Source organism: Emydura macquarii, unplaced genomic scaffold (assembly GCF_026122565.2).
Source record: "Emydura macquarii macquarii isolate MOO-44397 ecotype Brisbane River unplaced genomic scaffold, CSIRO-AGI_Emac_v2 contig_1477, whole genome shotgun sequence".
Taxonomy (NCBI): Eukaryota; Metazoa; Chordata; order Testudines; family Chelidae; genus Emydura; species Emydura macquarii.
In genome coordinates, this window is record NW_027131614.1 from 315,487 (window position 1) to 331,937 (window position 16,451).

Genomic DNA, 16,451 nt, shown 5'->3' on the forward strand with positions numbered 1-16,451 from the left:
AGTCGAAGCAATTAAAAAAAATTAAAAATACATTTTAGCATTTACTCAGCTGTATTACTTAACTAACAGAAATACAAACTGTATAAAGAAAAAAGAATTATTTGAAACAATTTTTTCAAATATTTTTTCTTCTGTATGCATTTGTGTATGTTGATAGACATAGAAATATATATATAAACATACACATTCTATTAAGCACTGTGCATATACCAACATCATGGACACACGCACATATATCTATGTGATGAGAAAGCAAGAAGTACATGACTTACAATCCTGAATTTCCTTTCACTTCTCATCAACTCTCTGCTCAGCTGTAATGGAAACCTAGAACTCTACTCTTCCTATCAAAAGAAATGCGCTTGCTCTCTTTTCTCTTCTCACCTACACCCACATGCATGCACACACAGTTGGAACCTTACTGATTTGTGCATTACAACTAAAGCAACTACTTAATTCTAATGGTGCTACTGTCATCCTCCTGAAATCCCCAGTGTTTATCTCTCGTAGTCAAGTCAGGGCCCATTCTTTCAAGGTACTGAGCACCTCCTAAAGGACCACCATGTGTCATCAATACCCCCTCTTTTGGTAGCTAACACAGCTAGTTACGAATTCTCCTTCAGAATGATTTTCCAACAGAAAATACCCTTTGCAAAATTGGCAATTTTTTTGTGAGGAAATCTATTTGTCATTGGGAAAATTAAAATGACAGTTCCCCCAGAAGGCTATTGTCAATTTCACTTTGAGCTACCACTTTCACCTACAGAGCTCAGCTTCCCGGCTTCCCCCATAGCCCACAGACAGAAAGTCAAATTGACAGCCTCCAAGCTGAAAAAATTCCATTTTGGTTCTCCCAAAATGGAATTTGCCTGGAAATCGCTCCCCATAAAAAAGTTTTCATTTTGAAATTTTTTTCCCCATTTGGGATTAATTTTTTATATGTTAAAAAAAAAAGAAATTTCAGAGGAGGGACTTTCCATTTTCCAACCTCCTCTAGTAGTCAAATACGTTACTGTACATTCCCATTAAAATTAATGAGAACTAGGCATCCAAAGGCCGCTTGAACAACCTTAGCCTAAAAGTATGACTGCACTGTTTAGAAGCCTCTGTCAAGTGAAAGGTCTTATGATTAAAAACAAAGGGCAGGATGTCCCATACATGGTTTCACGGGAGAAAGCTAAGGCCCCCGTAATTCTGTGTCAAGCTGGACCAAACTTCTGAGGCACGTTTCCTGCATTTATTTTTGGGGGGGGGGGGGGAGGGGGCGCGCTCGGGTGCAGAGGGATGGAAATCCTGCAGCTTAATTTAAATGTAAATGGAAGGTGTTTTTAATGAATGAATTAAAAATAAAAACAAGCCTACCATGCTAAGTAGCTCCTGTTGGTTTTGTTGTCAAGTTACATTCCTTGTACGCTCCCCCTCCCCCTGTTCTCAGCCTTCAACGTTTTTGTGTAGCCACAACAACACAAAACGTTGTCGGCGGAAGCTGAAGGTTTTGGCAGCTGGCCTACAGAGCATTTCGAGCGCATTCTGCCGAAGGTGCGTGTAGAGAGCTGTACGGAGGTGCTTAGAGCAGAGCGGGGGCTGGGCAGTGCTAGAGGGAAAGCTAAGGTTGTCCCTCCCAGACAATTCGGGGCCACGGTACATTTGGCAAGCAGGGCAGTTTGTGGAAAGCGAGAAGTGGGCTCCAACACGTTCCCGTGAATGGGTGTAATTGAGGGATTTAAGGAATGGACAAGCTTCATTGGGCAGGAGAGTGCCTAAGTGAGGATTAGTGTGTGTGTGTGTGTGTGTGTGTGTGTGAAATGTGCTCCTTGCCCTCCTCTTCTTGGCAATCTTGTTCTCTTCATTCAAACAGCCCTAGCAGCTTGTGAGGGAGCCCCTGTGGTGAGAGGGGAAATCAAGCCCATTCCAGCACTGCCCCACAGACAGCCGCCTTTCAGGACTGTCTCCTTTAAGATGCACGCGAGGAGGCTGACTCCGGAGGAGGAGTTATGTAGATTACGGATGAACATTCTGGAGTGGAGAGGAGAGGCACAGGCAGGGCAGGGGAGCACAGGCAGCCAAGGCCTTTCCGAGCAGGCGGGGGAGGAGGAGGAGGAGGACACAGAGGCGGCTGCTGTGCAAAGCAAAGAGCCTTGCAGGAGCTGCAGCTGTACTTGGACGCCACATTCCCTCCTTACGGGACTGAGGATGAGCAAGAGCTGACCCTCTGCTGCTGCTGCTGTCTGTGCTGTGGAGTGAAGTGTCTGTCCCTCCTCCTCCCCCCCCCCTGTGGTGGGTGAACCTGCATTAAGGGTTCTTCACCAGCACTGGGGATTGTTTGTTTGAGGGGAAGGAGAAGGCAGAGAGAGTGAGAGAAAGAAAGAGAGAGAGCGAGCGAGCGAGCGAGAGAGAGAGCTCTTCCATCCACGGAGGCGCAGTTCACTATGATCTTACGCGCATTCAGCACTGGAGATCGGTTGGATTTCGTACATCGTTCCCGGGTGTGTTTCTTGCAAACCGTGCTTTGGATTTTATGTGCCACTGTGTGCACAGCGGAGCAGTATTTCAATGTGGAGGTAAGATCAGCCGGGCATATGTGTGAGTGAGTGAGTGTGTTTCCTCCTCTTCTTCCTTCCGAAGGCGATTTCCCCAATATTGGGGTTGATTCAGGAACACAGCTCCCCTGCCGTGGCTCCGGAGCAGCCAGGACACAAATGCACACTGGCTTTGCTTTCCTGCAGCAGACAGCTCTCCGATCTGAGTTCCCTTGTCTGCTGGATGCATGTGAGCCTGAGACTCCCGTTATCCTCGGCAGCCCAGAGCTAGAACACATCACTGTGCCCGGGATATGCCTCTCGCCTGGGGAAGATATCCCTAAACACAAAACCAGTGGCGTAATAAAAGGAGCTAGGGTATATAAAACACAGACAGCTCGGAGAGCGCTGCAGGGATACCTTTGACTTCAGATGTCTCGCTCTCTTTCTTTCTTTCTTTCTTTCTTTCTTTTTTTTAAACAAAGGGAAAGAATGAATGAAAGAGAATCTAATGTGAGGGAAACTTGATATGTTAACATATTTCCTTGTCAAATATTTAACCACAAAAACGGGTCTTTTTGTCCTTTAAGCGTAACTGAATACTTGTAACTACGAATGGCTAAACAAATGCCATTTAGGTGCGACTAAAGTTGGAGGGTGGGGGAACCAAGAAGGAGAATTTTAAAAAATATATATAGAAAAGCGAATTAAAATTAATAGCTTTCCAGGCAGGGCCAACCTTAGCAATTTTGCTGCCATAGTGAGATTTCAGTATGTCCCCCCATTTCCAACCCCATTCTAATGATCTCACTTTTTCAGTTTTTATTTTTTACATTAAGGAATATTTGTTACTTTGTCTCCTTTGTGAATATTCTTCCTTCCTTTTCCTTGCCTTCCATGGTGTATCTTGATGCATCCTTTTCTGCATTGTTTCCAGTTTGGTTTCCTTTAATCTGGTTTTTCAGTACTGTATAATACTTCCCTCTCTTTTCTTCCCAGCCACTCTAGTCCTTGACCTTCCTCTCTTTCTTGTCCTGTGTGTCTCCCTATTTTACACATTTCTTTCATTCTCTCACTCGCACTATATTATCTGCCCATACTCCTCACTTGCTTCTCTCCAGTCCACTCTGCTTTCTGAACTTTCTGCTGCACAGGTAGACCACACAGACCATTTGTTCCTGTCTCCAATCTCTCACCCACACACTTGTATTCCCAGAACTCTTTCTCTTTTGTCTCCAACAATTTACTTTCTCACACACAGCCACCTTCCCTCTTTCTCTCACACAAATTCTTGTTCCCCTAGCTCTCATCCATACACACATTCCTGCTCACCCTGCACAATGAAGACACACCCCTGTAACATACCTCCTCATTCCCAGACAGATCTGTACTTCATATCAATTCTGTCTCATCCAAGATCATCCCAAACACACCTGGTCTCTCCCGCAAAAAATCTCCTCCAAGATACATTACCAGTCTACCCACAAACACTCCTGGTCTCCCCCTGCACACCCTTGGTCTATGCCTTCAGGATCTCCCACCCACATACACAATACAGGTCTCTCTCTCCTCACCCAAGTTCACCCCCCCACACACATATCTCTGGTCTCTCTCCACCCCAAAATTTCCCCACTGACCCAATCCTAGTTTCTCCCGCTCCATGAATATTGGTCCCCATTCTCCTGCCTCCCCACCACATGCGCGCACACACTCACAATCCTGGTGTAATTTCCCCAAGATCTCCCAACACACACTCCTGGTCCTCCTCACATCAGTATATCTCCCCATGTAACCATGGTCTCTCCATGCCATCACTAAGATCTCCTCCAAGTACAACATCCCAGTCTCTTTGCTCCAAGATCTCTTCCCCTGCCATTCCTGCTTGCTCCTCCTCACCACCAATATCTCCAATACGCACACACCTTACCTGTTTCCTCCAATATTCCCTCCCTGTTATATTAGATTGTAAGCTCTTTGGTACAGGGATCATGTCTTCCCATCTGTTTGTACAGTCGGTAGCACAATGGACCCATAATCTTGCTTGTGGTCTTTGGAGGCTACTGCAATATAAATAATGCTCAATTCTGGTCATTTTCTTCGTTTCCCTCAGTATTTTTCCTCCCATGCAATCCTGCTGTATTTCCCTTGCCCCAGTGTTTCTCCCACCCTTTAGAGCTCACATGTAAATTTTTTATTCTTCTCTCAGCCTTGTCCCCTATATTGCTACTTTCTAAACTTCCTTCTTTCATTTGTGGATATAAGGAAGCAGCGAGGAAAAAAAGGAGACAGCTCTGTGTACCCTTTCTTGTCTTCCCATAGTGGCCCCCTGCTGGGAATATGAAAGAAATTCTAGCTACAGAAGAACTTCCTCCTCCCTCTGGAGACTTCTTTGCTGAACGCTGGTTCTGCTGGAGAGACGGGTAGCAATGGAGTTATGTGGAAGGAGAGAGAGAATGGCATAGTATAGTGGGGGCACTAAACAGGGAGTGGGGGGGCAGCCACAACATGAGGGAGTTTTTCAGGAGCAAGAGGAGAAATCAATTCATTTTTTTCCTTCCTTCTGTTTTGAAAATAGATTTTGAGAGGGCTGGACAGTACCATGAGGAAGGAAAGTTGGAGGGAGGAGAGGAGGGGAGAGTGCTTGTACTCATGAGATGCCATTCAGTTTCTCTTCCTTTAGATGTGTCCCATCTTCTGACCATCCCCTTCCCCCTGAAATTAAATGTGTCCCATGCTAGCACTTCCAAGGTATTTTCATTGTTGTGATACTGAGAGGTGCCGCAGCCACAGAGCAGAAGGGAATATGAGGCAAAGGACTTGGCAACAGTATGATAACACAATTACAATTCTGTGTGTCAGCATCAGACCCATAAAACACTTATACTTTATAATAAATCAGTAAAATGGAGTATGACAAATTCATTCCAAGATCCATTAAAATACATACAGAGATTAGGGTTCCTTAAAGAACTAGTGCGAGTTTGGCTGAATTCAGTGCCACTGAACACATGTATTTAGTAATTTGGAAAACAGACTGTGATATGATTTATTTTTGTACTAATTTGGGTTTTATGTGAATTTAGAGTTTTATTTTTTATTGATTTTTCCACTCTCTGATTATAGTAAAATTTGGAGGAAATACTGATAGCTATTGAGCATTGCAAAATATGAGATCAATCTATTTACGATTGTAATTCTGACTCATATATACTAACATTTAGGTGGTGAGTAAAATTTGTGTCCAAATGCTGGATTTCTTGGTTTCCAATTTGAGTTTGTAAGACTGAGCTAGAACACGTCTCAAGGGATACTACTGAAGTTCAAAGAGGTTAAATGTAGGCATCATCTGCTAAGACAACAGGAAACATAGGAACCTGAAGTTTATAATCTGTGTGACCATTTTAAAAAAAATCATATTGGCTGTTTGTGAAACTTGCTCTTGCTAAACATCCAGATGGAAGTGGGTGAAGATTCTGCTTCCAATGATAGCTGACGTGTAATTTCTGAAACATGAATGTCACTGATGACTTTCATATGGTACATATTGTTTTAATAGGTAGATGTAGCTGAGTATGATGTAGATCAGAGTGAGAAATATAAATGAGTCATTTATTTATTGTGTTAACCATAGTATTTCTCTTTAATGGACCACATCTATCTGGAATGTCAATGAAAATTTTGCAATGGATTTAGGTAAGGGAGCGCTATAAATCCACCATTTATTTCAAGTATTCATGAGTGCTTTGCGTAACAATATTTGAGATCTAAGATTCATGTAAAACTAGTTTTAGGAAATTTTAGCTTTTATTTTCAGAGGTTCCTGGTCATCACTGTAGTTTTGATGATCACTTTCTAAAGTTCTCTGCATCAACGGTTAGGATTAAGATCCAGATTGTTAATTCCATATTACTTACGTTCTGCTATCAGAGTCTGAGGGTCTATTTGTGTGAGTAATTGTGCACCAGGGGTTTTCAGTGTTTCCCTAAATGTTTAGTTTAGTCTTACTGTACAAGTAAGATCCATCAGTGGAAGAGTAAATGTGATAATAGCTATTAAAATATTTAACATTCAGATTTTGTCCTACTAATTGATAGATCATTGAGTACAGAATTCCTGTAGTGACCTGACAGGATTTTTCCCCTTTGTAAATTTATGTAGGGTAATGGTATTCCTAGGCAAACAATTTTTTTCCCACTGCGTTCTTCATTATGTTAACTGTTTCTTTCATTACTATATACTAAATACTTCAAGTGTTTATTGGCAATTTGCCCCATTAAAAATCTGCAAGTAGAACTCTAACACTCATAGGGAGTTACAAATATGAAAGGGTAGAATGTGACCTTTAAACTTGTAATTTTTTGATAACTATCTTCCAAAAGCTGACACTTTTCTATAGTTGGAAAATTTCTGTAATTATTTTGTATTTATATTTCATTAAGAACAGTTTCACCTTTTTAATAGACTGAGGGGGCGGGGGAGAGGGAGGGATCTAAACCCATTGAAACAAACTACCTGTATCAAAAGACAGGATAGGAACTATACAGCACATTTCACTTCCCAACTCTCATCCTGCCTACCCCTTATTCATGTGAGGATTCCCATCCAAATCAATGGAACTATGCATGAGAGTAAGGATTACTGGGTGAAAAAGAGTTTGCAGGATCATGTCTAGTCTTGTTAGCTGCACCAGTTTTGTGGCAAATACTAGAGGGAAGAGTATGGCTCATCAGCTCTTTTCTAAAGCAGACTGTTATGCTGTATTTTCCTTCTTCTATTGCTAAATATATATGCGTGGATCCTTATGGGGATTTTAAAGTGAGTCCTGTTTTAGTATGAGCAACACCTTAAAACAATACAACCTTCTTTCTCTCCTCCCCTCCTTTTAAAAAGTGTGACAGTTAAATTGCTTATTGTGGAACAAAAAACAGTGGAATCAAAACTTCAGAGAAATACTGTCTAATAGCATTTTTCCACAGGAACAAGCGGCTGAGAACCTCTTTGTTTTCATTGTTAAAAAACTTTACAATTAGTGTCCTACTCTTGCTAAATGGTAATACATGACCTTTTCATCCTTATGTGTTGAGTCTTCCTAAACTTTAAAAAAGTGATTATTTAAACTCTTCAACCTGTAATTGTAAAGGGATAAATGACTGGGAAGAAAAATATGCCTGTTCACCTTTATATGCTTTTCAACTGGAATACTTAATTAGAATTGCAAGTGCTATATGCAGTATCGTAATGAGAGCTTGTTACAGAGCAAGCTGAGAAAATACATGTAAAGAAGCATGAAAGATATTCCTAACATTACATACTGCCATGTGTACTAAAAGGAACTTGATAGATCCTTCATATGTGCAAGCATTATACATTAATTCAAGTATTTTAAGGGCCCATTTGCAAACTCCTTACTCAGACAAAATCTTCACTAAAGTTGTGAATATATTTGTAAAAGGATATTGAAGGACCATTTGTTAATATTGATGGTGGGTGTAGTAAGCTGGATAAGGTATATTACTCAGTAGAGATTTAGATACAATGTAGTGTAGTCACTACTTAATTAGAAAAAGCAGGTACAAAGAAATTTAGCTGTAAAGACTTCTGATGAACGTCTAGCATTGTGTAGCAGCATTAATATAAATGGATGTTAATCAGAAAGTTATCTCTCTGGTAGCTAACGGAAAGCTTTTCACACACTTCCATCATAAAAGGCAAATGGTACTATGCAATTAATTGGCCTTCCCTTCAGTGTGACTATGAAATATGCATGGATATTATTGCTTGGATTATTGCATTGCCTGCTACAATTCAAAACATCATTCCGGTATTTAAGAACACCAACAGATTAATGTACTACTGGAATGAAATAGTATTGCTATTTATTATTGGTATTACTGGAATACTAAGGGGCTCCAGTGCTGGATTGGGCCCCATTACGTTAACCAATATACAGACACAAAACAAAGATGGTCCCTTTCCCAGAGTTTACACAATGCAAGTCATATGTTGTTTCTTTAGGGCTTTTATGGTTTTAATGTGCTCTTGAGAGGGAACCGTTTAGAATTAGAGCAAATCCCATCTACTGTTACAAATGGTCAGTTGTTTAGTATTTGAACATCATGTCCATTAGCAGTTCTCGGTTTTAGGAAAGAAAAGGTTTGATTAAGTAAGTATGGTGTGAACACTGCACGATAAACAGAGCAAATTGCAGTGTATCAATCTTTTATTTCATAAGCACTTTATAAAAGAAATACTGAATTTATTGTCCTAAAAAAATTAACTTCCATCATCCAAGAGACCATCCTACAGTAAAATATTGTGAATTTAATACATTACCATTATTGTTTTCTCAGAGTGGGTATAGTCTTTTCTTTAAGTGGTTTAAGATTTATTTCTCTCTTTGTCAATTTTATTTGAATCCATCTAAAAGGTCAGTGCTTGCTCTAGGCACCTTAACTCTGCTTATGCACTTAGCAGGGCTCAGTTGTAAGAGTTTATAAAGATAATATGGTGAATTATATAGATTTCAAAACATTTTAAGCTGTATCTGTTCTCAGTTTTAAAGTCTCTCTTCTCCTTTTACCTTAATTCTTGATTGTTTTATAGTGTTAAAATCCTAGAAGACTACTTCTTCTTGATGTTGTTTGAAAATAGTTAATATAACAGATGTTTTTAATGTTCTTGTTTAATTGTGAATGCTGTTCACCCCTCCATATTGGATTACAGTTTATTGCCTGACCCATTTTCCATCTCTGCACCCCGCCACTCACCATAATGTGAGGGGGCAGGTTGAGTATGTTTGGTTTGCTATCTCTCATGTGTCAGATGACAGATTTGGTTTCAGTTTGTATGAAGAAGACCTAGATTAGAGTTTCAAACATGATTTTGCTCGCTGCAGAAATGGATTTTAAAAATTATGATGTTCAGAGCCTTATCTTTTTAAAGAGAGATCATGCTATTTGAAACCTTTAGTTTATTTATTTGTTGCCTGGCAATTATTCATTCATGCTACAGTTTATGACCATTCATTTTAAGCATATTTTACTGTACAGCAAGGACAATTACATTGTAACAACTTTTCTGGGATGAATTAAAATGGGCAAACTATAGAAATAGAAATATTTAGTTACATATAGAGTCCTGCAAATCTGCGGCTATCCACTTCATATCTGCAGATCGGATGTGGATACAAATTTTGTTTCCACGCAGGGCTCTAGTATATAATTTTACCTGTTGATTGAAACTGTTGTGCAGTGTTTCTGTGTACTGACAACAGCTACTTTATACCACTCGAAGTGGCTGCTTTTTAATGGTGGGTTAAGTAATTCTTTCATACCTCATGGGATGTTATAAGACCTAATTAAATAAAGGGCTTGATCTTGCATTTCTTGCACATTCAAATTTCCCACTGATTCCAGATACAGGTTTAAAGATCTGATCCTGTGAGGATCCTATTGATTTTAATGCACTGAGCATTAAAAAAGAGGCAGTGAGAAATCTTGCAGGATCAGGCTTCAGATTTCAAGTATTGCAAGTTTGGGTCCAGTATTTGAAAAATGCTTTAAAATCCTGATGTGAAGCAGTAAGTAAGTATTACTACCACTACAGTGGAGCTGTGGCTGAAACAATGAGCCACAAAATTTTCTGTAGAAGATTCAAGACACTGTATTTTCTCAGTGGAAAACAATGGAAATCTTCATTACAGTGCATGATAACTGATTAATAAAGCATATGATTTTTGTAATGTAGAGGAAGATTTATTTTTGAATAGTTTTCTGGTTCTTTATGGGCCAGCTGGCCCTTGTGTGGATTTGCAGTGGGGAGGGGTAGGGTGAAAGGATCTTTGCCCCTCTCTGTTTCCTCTGGATGCTCTAAAGGCTGCCCATTACACCAAAGCCACAAGGAGTATGTGGGCCTGACTCTGCCCTCACCACCCAATTGGCTTGAAGGTAGTGTATCCTGTGCATCAGAGAGTTGGGAGAAGGATTGTGCCCTGAGGAATAATCCCTCCTTCAGCTATGCTTGGGATGGTGCAGCTCCACCCCATCCTTTCCTTACTGTTGTGCGTATACGGCACACTCTAACCCTAAGTGCTGTTATATGAATCCATGTACGTCATCTGCAGTTCCATCAGCATTTTCCCCTGATATGACACAGTTGATTGTTTCAATAAAATGACTTCATCCTTCTCTCCCCTCTCCAATCTTTTATCATTGCAAGTTAGTTTCACACCTTTGTGTAGAAGATTGTCCTATTGGCAAAGAAACATATCTCCGCCCTCCAGTGTGGGATGCAGGCTGTCATGGGGAAGATTCCTCTTCCAGTGAAATGGCAGTAATGGGTAAAGGGAAAATGACCAAATGCACATGGATAGGTAATAAAACAGAAAAACAAGCATCCCTTTAATGTGAGGGAACACCCTTCTTCTCAATAGATTTTCATGCAATGTTCCAGGGGAAATTGTCTTCACTCTTGTGCTGTGTCTAGTCCCTGGGGTGACAATACTATTGTGCTACTTCTCTGCTCCAGCCTTGCGTTGCTTGATGTGTTGTTAGCAGAGCTGTTTAGCCCTCTGACTTCCCCATGAAACTGAAGCTGAGGTTGTGGCACTTTATGTACATGCAGTGGTTTAGATGCATATAATAATTATATTATTATTATAATTAGTAATAGTATTGAAACTGCTAAATTTACAAAATGATTAATGTCATTGTATTTCTCATTGCTCCTTTATAATTTGAAAAATGTGTTCTGTTTTTTAGTTTCCTGACTGATAGTCAAGTGCTATATTCTGATGCGATTATAACTTCTTACTACAACATATATAAAATGCACTTTTCAGCATGATTTATCTTTCTCTGAATCTTGCATATGCTTTCAAAATGGAAGAAAGGAGGCAGTGTTGTCCAGTGATTAAGGCACTGTTTTAGGACACAGCAGATATGGTTTATATTCCCACTGTTCCTTTCTGTGGCTTTGGGCAAGTCAATTTACCTTTCTCTGTGAGTCAGTTTCTCCCTGAGTGAAATAGGAACACTGCAATTTGCCTTCCTTTTTAGAGTGCATGGAGAGCTACAGATGAAAAATACTATAAAAGAGCCAAGAATCTTTTTCTTTCTTTCTTTCTTTCTTTCTTTCTTTCTTTCTTTCTTTCTTTCTTTCTTTCTTTCTTTCTACAAAGAACAATAATAATAAATATGTAAATTATTTAATTTTAGGCATCAATGCTAGAAGACTTCAAAAATCTCAACAAGAACACCAAAAACATAATTAATTTTAAGTAGGCAGTTTTCTCAAGAGCAAGCATCAGAGCAAAAGAAAACACAATTTCCACAACAACATTCCAATCCACAAAAATTTGTAAATTACAGCTGTTACATAGTAGCAAGTTCTTGCAATAAGGCTAAGTAGGAACTTGCTTTACACCCTCTAGATTCCGCATCCACAACAATCTAAAAGTCTTCTTTGGATTGAAACTTTTTGTGCTTAGTTTCAGTGCAGAGGTGAATTTTATTGGGAACATTTGAGTAAAATCTGTTCAGTTTCACTCTTGTGTTATCCAAGGGTGAAAACAAATAATGGGCCTGATCTAAAGTTCACTGAAATCAATGGAAAAACTCTTATTGGCTTTAATGGACTTTGGATCAGATCTAAATTTTCTACTCTAAGAAAAGTTGAAAACAATTATACTTATTTTAATTTCAGTGTGGGTACTTTTATGGTCTCATCACTGTAGTATCTGAGTACCTCCCTATTCATTTAGTTATTTATTTGGATTTTTATGAAATACAATAAAAGAGAACCCTTTCAATGCTCTGGGCACTTTTGACAATGTTTTTTTTTTAAAATGCACTAATAAATACACATTAATTCAGCCTCCTATTTTACAGATGGAGAATTGAGGAATGGAGATGTTAAAGATTTGCCATGGTCACCTGGGAAGTATATGGTGGATCTGGGAACTAGACCCAGTTCTCCTGAGTCCCAGTCTATTGCCGTAACCATATGGCCACCTTCCTTTACACATAAAAGCTGCTCCTCTTCTCCTCCCGCCCCCCTTCCCCCCCCCCCCATGGCTTTCTCTTATCTGTCATTTTCATCTTTCCATTTTTCCTTTTTTTGTCCATCTTGTTACAGTTCCCTGCCTGCAGCCATGGAAAATCATCAATTGATATTAAAGCATAGACTCATAAGAGTTAGCGATGGAAGTGATTTATGCGGTCATCTTTCTGCCAGTGTAGGTTTATTTCCTATTGTAATTTGCTAGTGTTTTGTCAAGTCAAGATTTCAACTAGGCTTGACAAAACACTCATAAATATACAGTAGGGATCCATCCCACTCCAAGAGTCCTCCTCATTGTCATAGTCCTTTCCCATTGCCTCCAGCAACAGCAGTCTGAAGCTGACTCAGGTCAGGCAAACTTAATCAGTTTCAAAGCACTGTCTGTTCTCTCTGTTCCAAGATGCTGGAAACTACTATATAGGAGCATTGATGCAATATGCTGATGAGGGATTTGGGAGGTTTCTCTGACTTGTCAAAGTGAAACATAGAAGGGGATAATGAGGTGATATAAGAACCCTCCAATCCTGCACCTAACTTGAAGTCTTGTTTTTAGATTGAAACAAAGTTGCCAATATAGATTTGTGCCACTGTATATCTGAAGGAAAGTTTCATTGGATCAGGATGTTGTATCAGGATTCTGTCTTTTATAAACTACATGTCATTTATTAAATAAAATAGATATGAATAGGATGGACAACCCACTATCACCCCTCTTCAAAGAATCTTTTGGAAATTTTACATGTTTGTACTACACTATCGGTGTTGTTGCAGCAATGGAAAAGACAATTTTTGTCTAGATGTAACAAGTGCTATGAACATAGGAGTTAACAAAATGGTACTTTGTATTTATATAATATATTCCATCCAAGGATCTCAAAATGCTATACAAACAATAAGAGTGGACTCATCCCCAAATAAAGCCTGAATCATTGAGCTTTGAGCAGGATACTCCAGGGAAACTGAGTGCAGGTGGGTGGAGGAGGGGGAGAATACAATCCCCAACCATAGATTTACCCATGGAGCTATATTTCTGCCCTACTACACCAGCTCTTCCAACCTAGTGGTGGGATTTGTGGCATCTGTATCTCTGTGTCTGCACAGATAAAGACCAAGCAGAAGCCCACCCCCGTTATGGTATACTCATAAGAACATAAGAATGGCTTTACTGGGTCAGACCAATGGTTCATCTCATCTATCATCCTATATTCTGACAGTGGCAAATGCCAGATGCTTCAGAGGGAATGAACAGAATGGGGCAATTACTGAATGACCTGTTTCCTGTCATCCAGTCCCAGTTTCTGGCAGTGGGAGGTTTAGGGACACCTAGAGCACGGGGTTGCATCCCTGACAATCCTGGTGCTAATACATTGATGGACCTATCCTCCATGAACTTATTTAATTCTTTTTTGAACCCAGTTATAATTTTGGCCTTCAAAACATCCCCTAGCAACAAGTTCCACAGGTGTCTGACTATGCATTGTGTGAAGAAGTACTTCCTTTTGTTTGTTTTAAACTTGCTGACTATTAATTTCACTGGGTGACTCATACTACTTATGTGAAGAGGTAAATAATACCTCCCTATTCGCTTTCACCATACCATGCATTATTTTGTAGACCTCTATCATATCCCCTTAACCATCTCTTTTCTAAACTGAACAGTCCGAGTCTTTTTACTCTCTGCTTTTATGGAAGCTCTTCCAGATCTCTAATCATTTCTATTGCCCTTCTCTGTACCTTTTCCAATTCTAATTTATCTTTTTTTGAGATGGGATGACCAGAACTGCCCTCAGTATTTAAGGTATGGGTGCACCATGGATTTATGTAGTGGCATTAGGTTACTTCTGTTTCATCTATCCCTTTCATAATGGTTCCTAACATTCTGTTAGCTTTTTGGCTGCTGCTACACATTGAGCAGAGGTTTTCAGAAAACTATCCACAATGTCCCTAAGATCTTTCTTGAGTGGTAACAGCTAATTTAGACCCCATCATTTTGTATGTATAGTTGGGATTACTTTTTCCAATGCAAATTACTTTCCATTTATCAACATTAAATTTCATCTGCCATTTTGTTGCCCAGTCACCCAGTTTAGTGAGATCCCTATGTAGCTCTTCAAAGTCAGTTTTGGACTTACCTATCTTTTGTAATATTGTATAATCTTCGAATTTTGCCACCTCACTGTTCACCAACTTTTCCAGATTGTTTAAGAATATATTGAACAGGACATGTCCCAGTACAGATCCTTGGGGAACCCCCACTATTTACCTCTCAAATTGTGAAAACTGACCATTTATTCCTACCCTTTGTTTCCTGTCTTTTAGCCTGTTACTGATTAATAATAGGACATTCCCTTTTATCCCATGACTCTTTTCTTTCCCTAAGAATCTTTTGTGAGCCTTGTCAGTTGCTTTCTGAAATTCCAGCTACACTATATCAACTGAAACACCTTTGTCCACATGCTTGTTGACCCTCTCAAATAATTGTAATAGATTGGTGAGGCATGATTTCCCTTTACAAAAGCTGTGTTGATTCTTCCCCAACATAGCATGTGGATATATGTGTCTGATAATTCTGTTCTTTACTATAGTTGCAAACATTTTGCCTAGGTCCTGAAGTTAGGCTTACCGGCCTGTAATTGCCAAGATTGCCTCTGGAGCTATTTTTTAAAAATTGGTGTTAGGGTCTTAAATCAACTCTGTACCAGATGACTATAAGTGATAGGTTACATACCATAGTTAGTAGTTCTGCAATTTTATATTTGAGTTCCTTCACAAGTCTTGGATGACTACCATCTGGTCCTGGTGATTTATTACTGTTAAACTTATCAGTTTGTTCCAAAATCTCCTCTACTGACACCTCCATCTGAGACAGTTCCTCAGATTTGTCACCTAAAAAGAATCACTTGTGTGTGGTGGTCTCTCCCATATCCTCTGGAATGAAGATGGATGCAAAGAATTAATTTAGCTTCTCTGTAATGGCCTTGTCTTCCTTGAGTGCTCCTTGATCATCCATTTGGTCACCTCACTGATTATTTGGCAGGCTTCCTGCTTCTGTTGTAATTAAAAATTGCTTTGCTTTTCATTTTTGTGTCCTTAATTTGTTGCTCTTTAAATTCTTTCTTGGCTTACCTAATTATACTTTTACACTTGACTTGCCAGAGTTTGTGTCTTTCTGTTTTCTTCACTAGCATTTGACTTCCAATTTTAAGTGCCACCTTTTGCCTTTAACTGCCTCTTTTTACTCTGCTGTTTAGCATGATGGCATTTTTTAGTGGTCTTACTGGTTTTTTTATTTGTGGTATACATTTATTATGAGCCTCTATTATGGTGTTTTTAAATAGACTCCATGTTATTTGCAGGCATTTCACCCTTGTGAATTTCCTTTTAGCTCACTTCCTCATTTTTGTCTAATTACCCTTTATAAGTTAAATGCTTTCATAATGGATTTCTTTGGTATTTTCCCCCCTATAAGCATGTTACATTTAATTACTTTATGGTCGCTATTACTGAGTGGTTCAGCTTTTGGGCCAGAATGCGTGTGCCACTTAGGACTAAATCAATAATTGCCTCCCCTTGTTGGTTCCAGGACTAGCAGCTCCAAGAAGCTGTCATTTATGGTGTCTAGAAATATTATCTTTGCCTTTCTTCCTGAGGTGACCTATATTCAGTCAATAGGCACTTGTACATTTTGTCAATATTCAGTGGCTTGACTTTGTGTTACATTTAAATGGGGCTTTGTTAAGTTTGAGTACCTGTACTTTGTCATTAGCTCCTACCTGTATTTTACCACTTATTTTCCTGTCCCCTTTCCTAAGGATATATAGTTCCCCCTTTAATAAATTCATTCCTTAGGGATGTCTCCATCCGAACCATGTG

General features: G+C 39.4%; 1 protein-coding gene across 1 annotated transcript in view; it reads left to right on the forward strand.

The window, feature by feature from the left end:
- The first annotated feature begins 2,381 nt into the window (after window positions 1-2,381).
- The window catches only part of MMP16 (matrix metallopeptidase 16), a 229,036-nt gene continuing 214,966 nt past the window's right edge, over window positions 2,382-16,451 (forward strand). Inside the window, exon 1 of the mRNA XM_067553824.1 lies at window positions 2,382-2,561. Within this exon, the coding sequence (XP_067409925.1) occupies window positions 2,430-2,561 (132 nt within the window). The 5' untranslated portion in view covers window positions 2,382-2,429. The remainder of the gene's footprint in view (window positions 2,562-16,451) is intronic.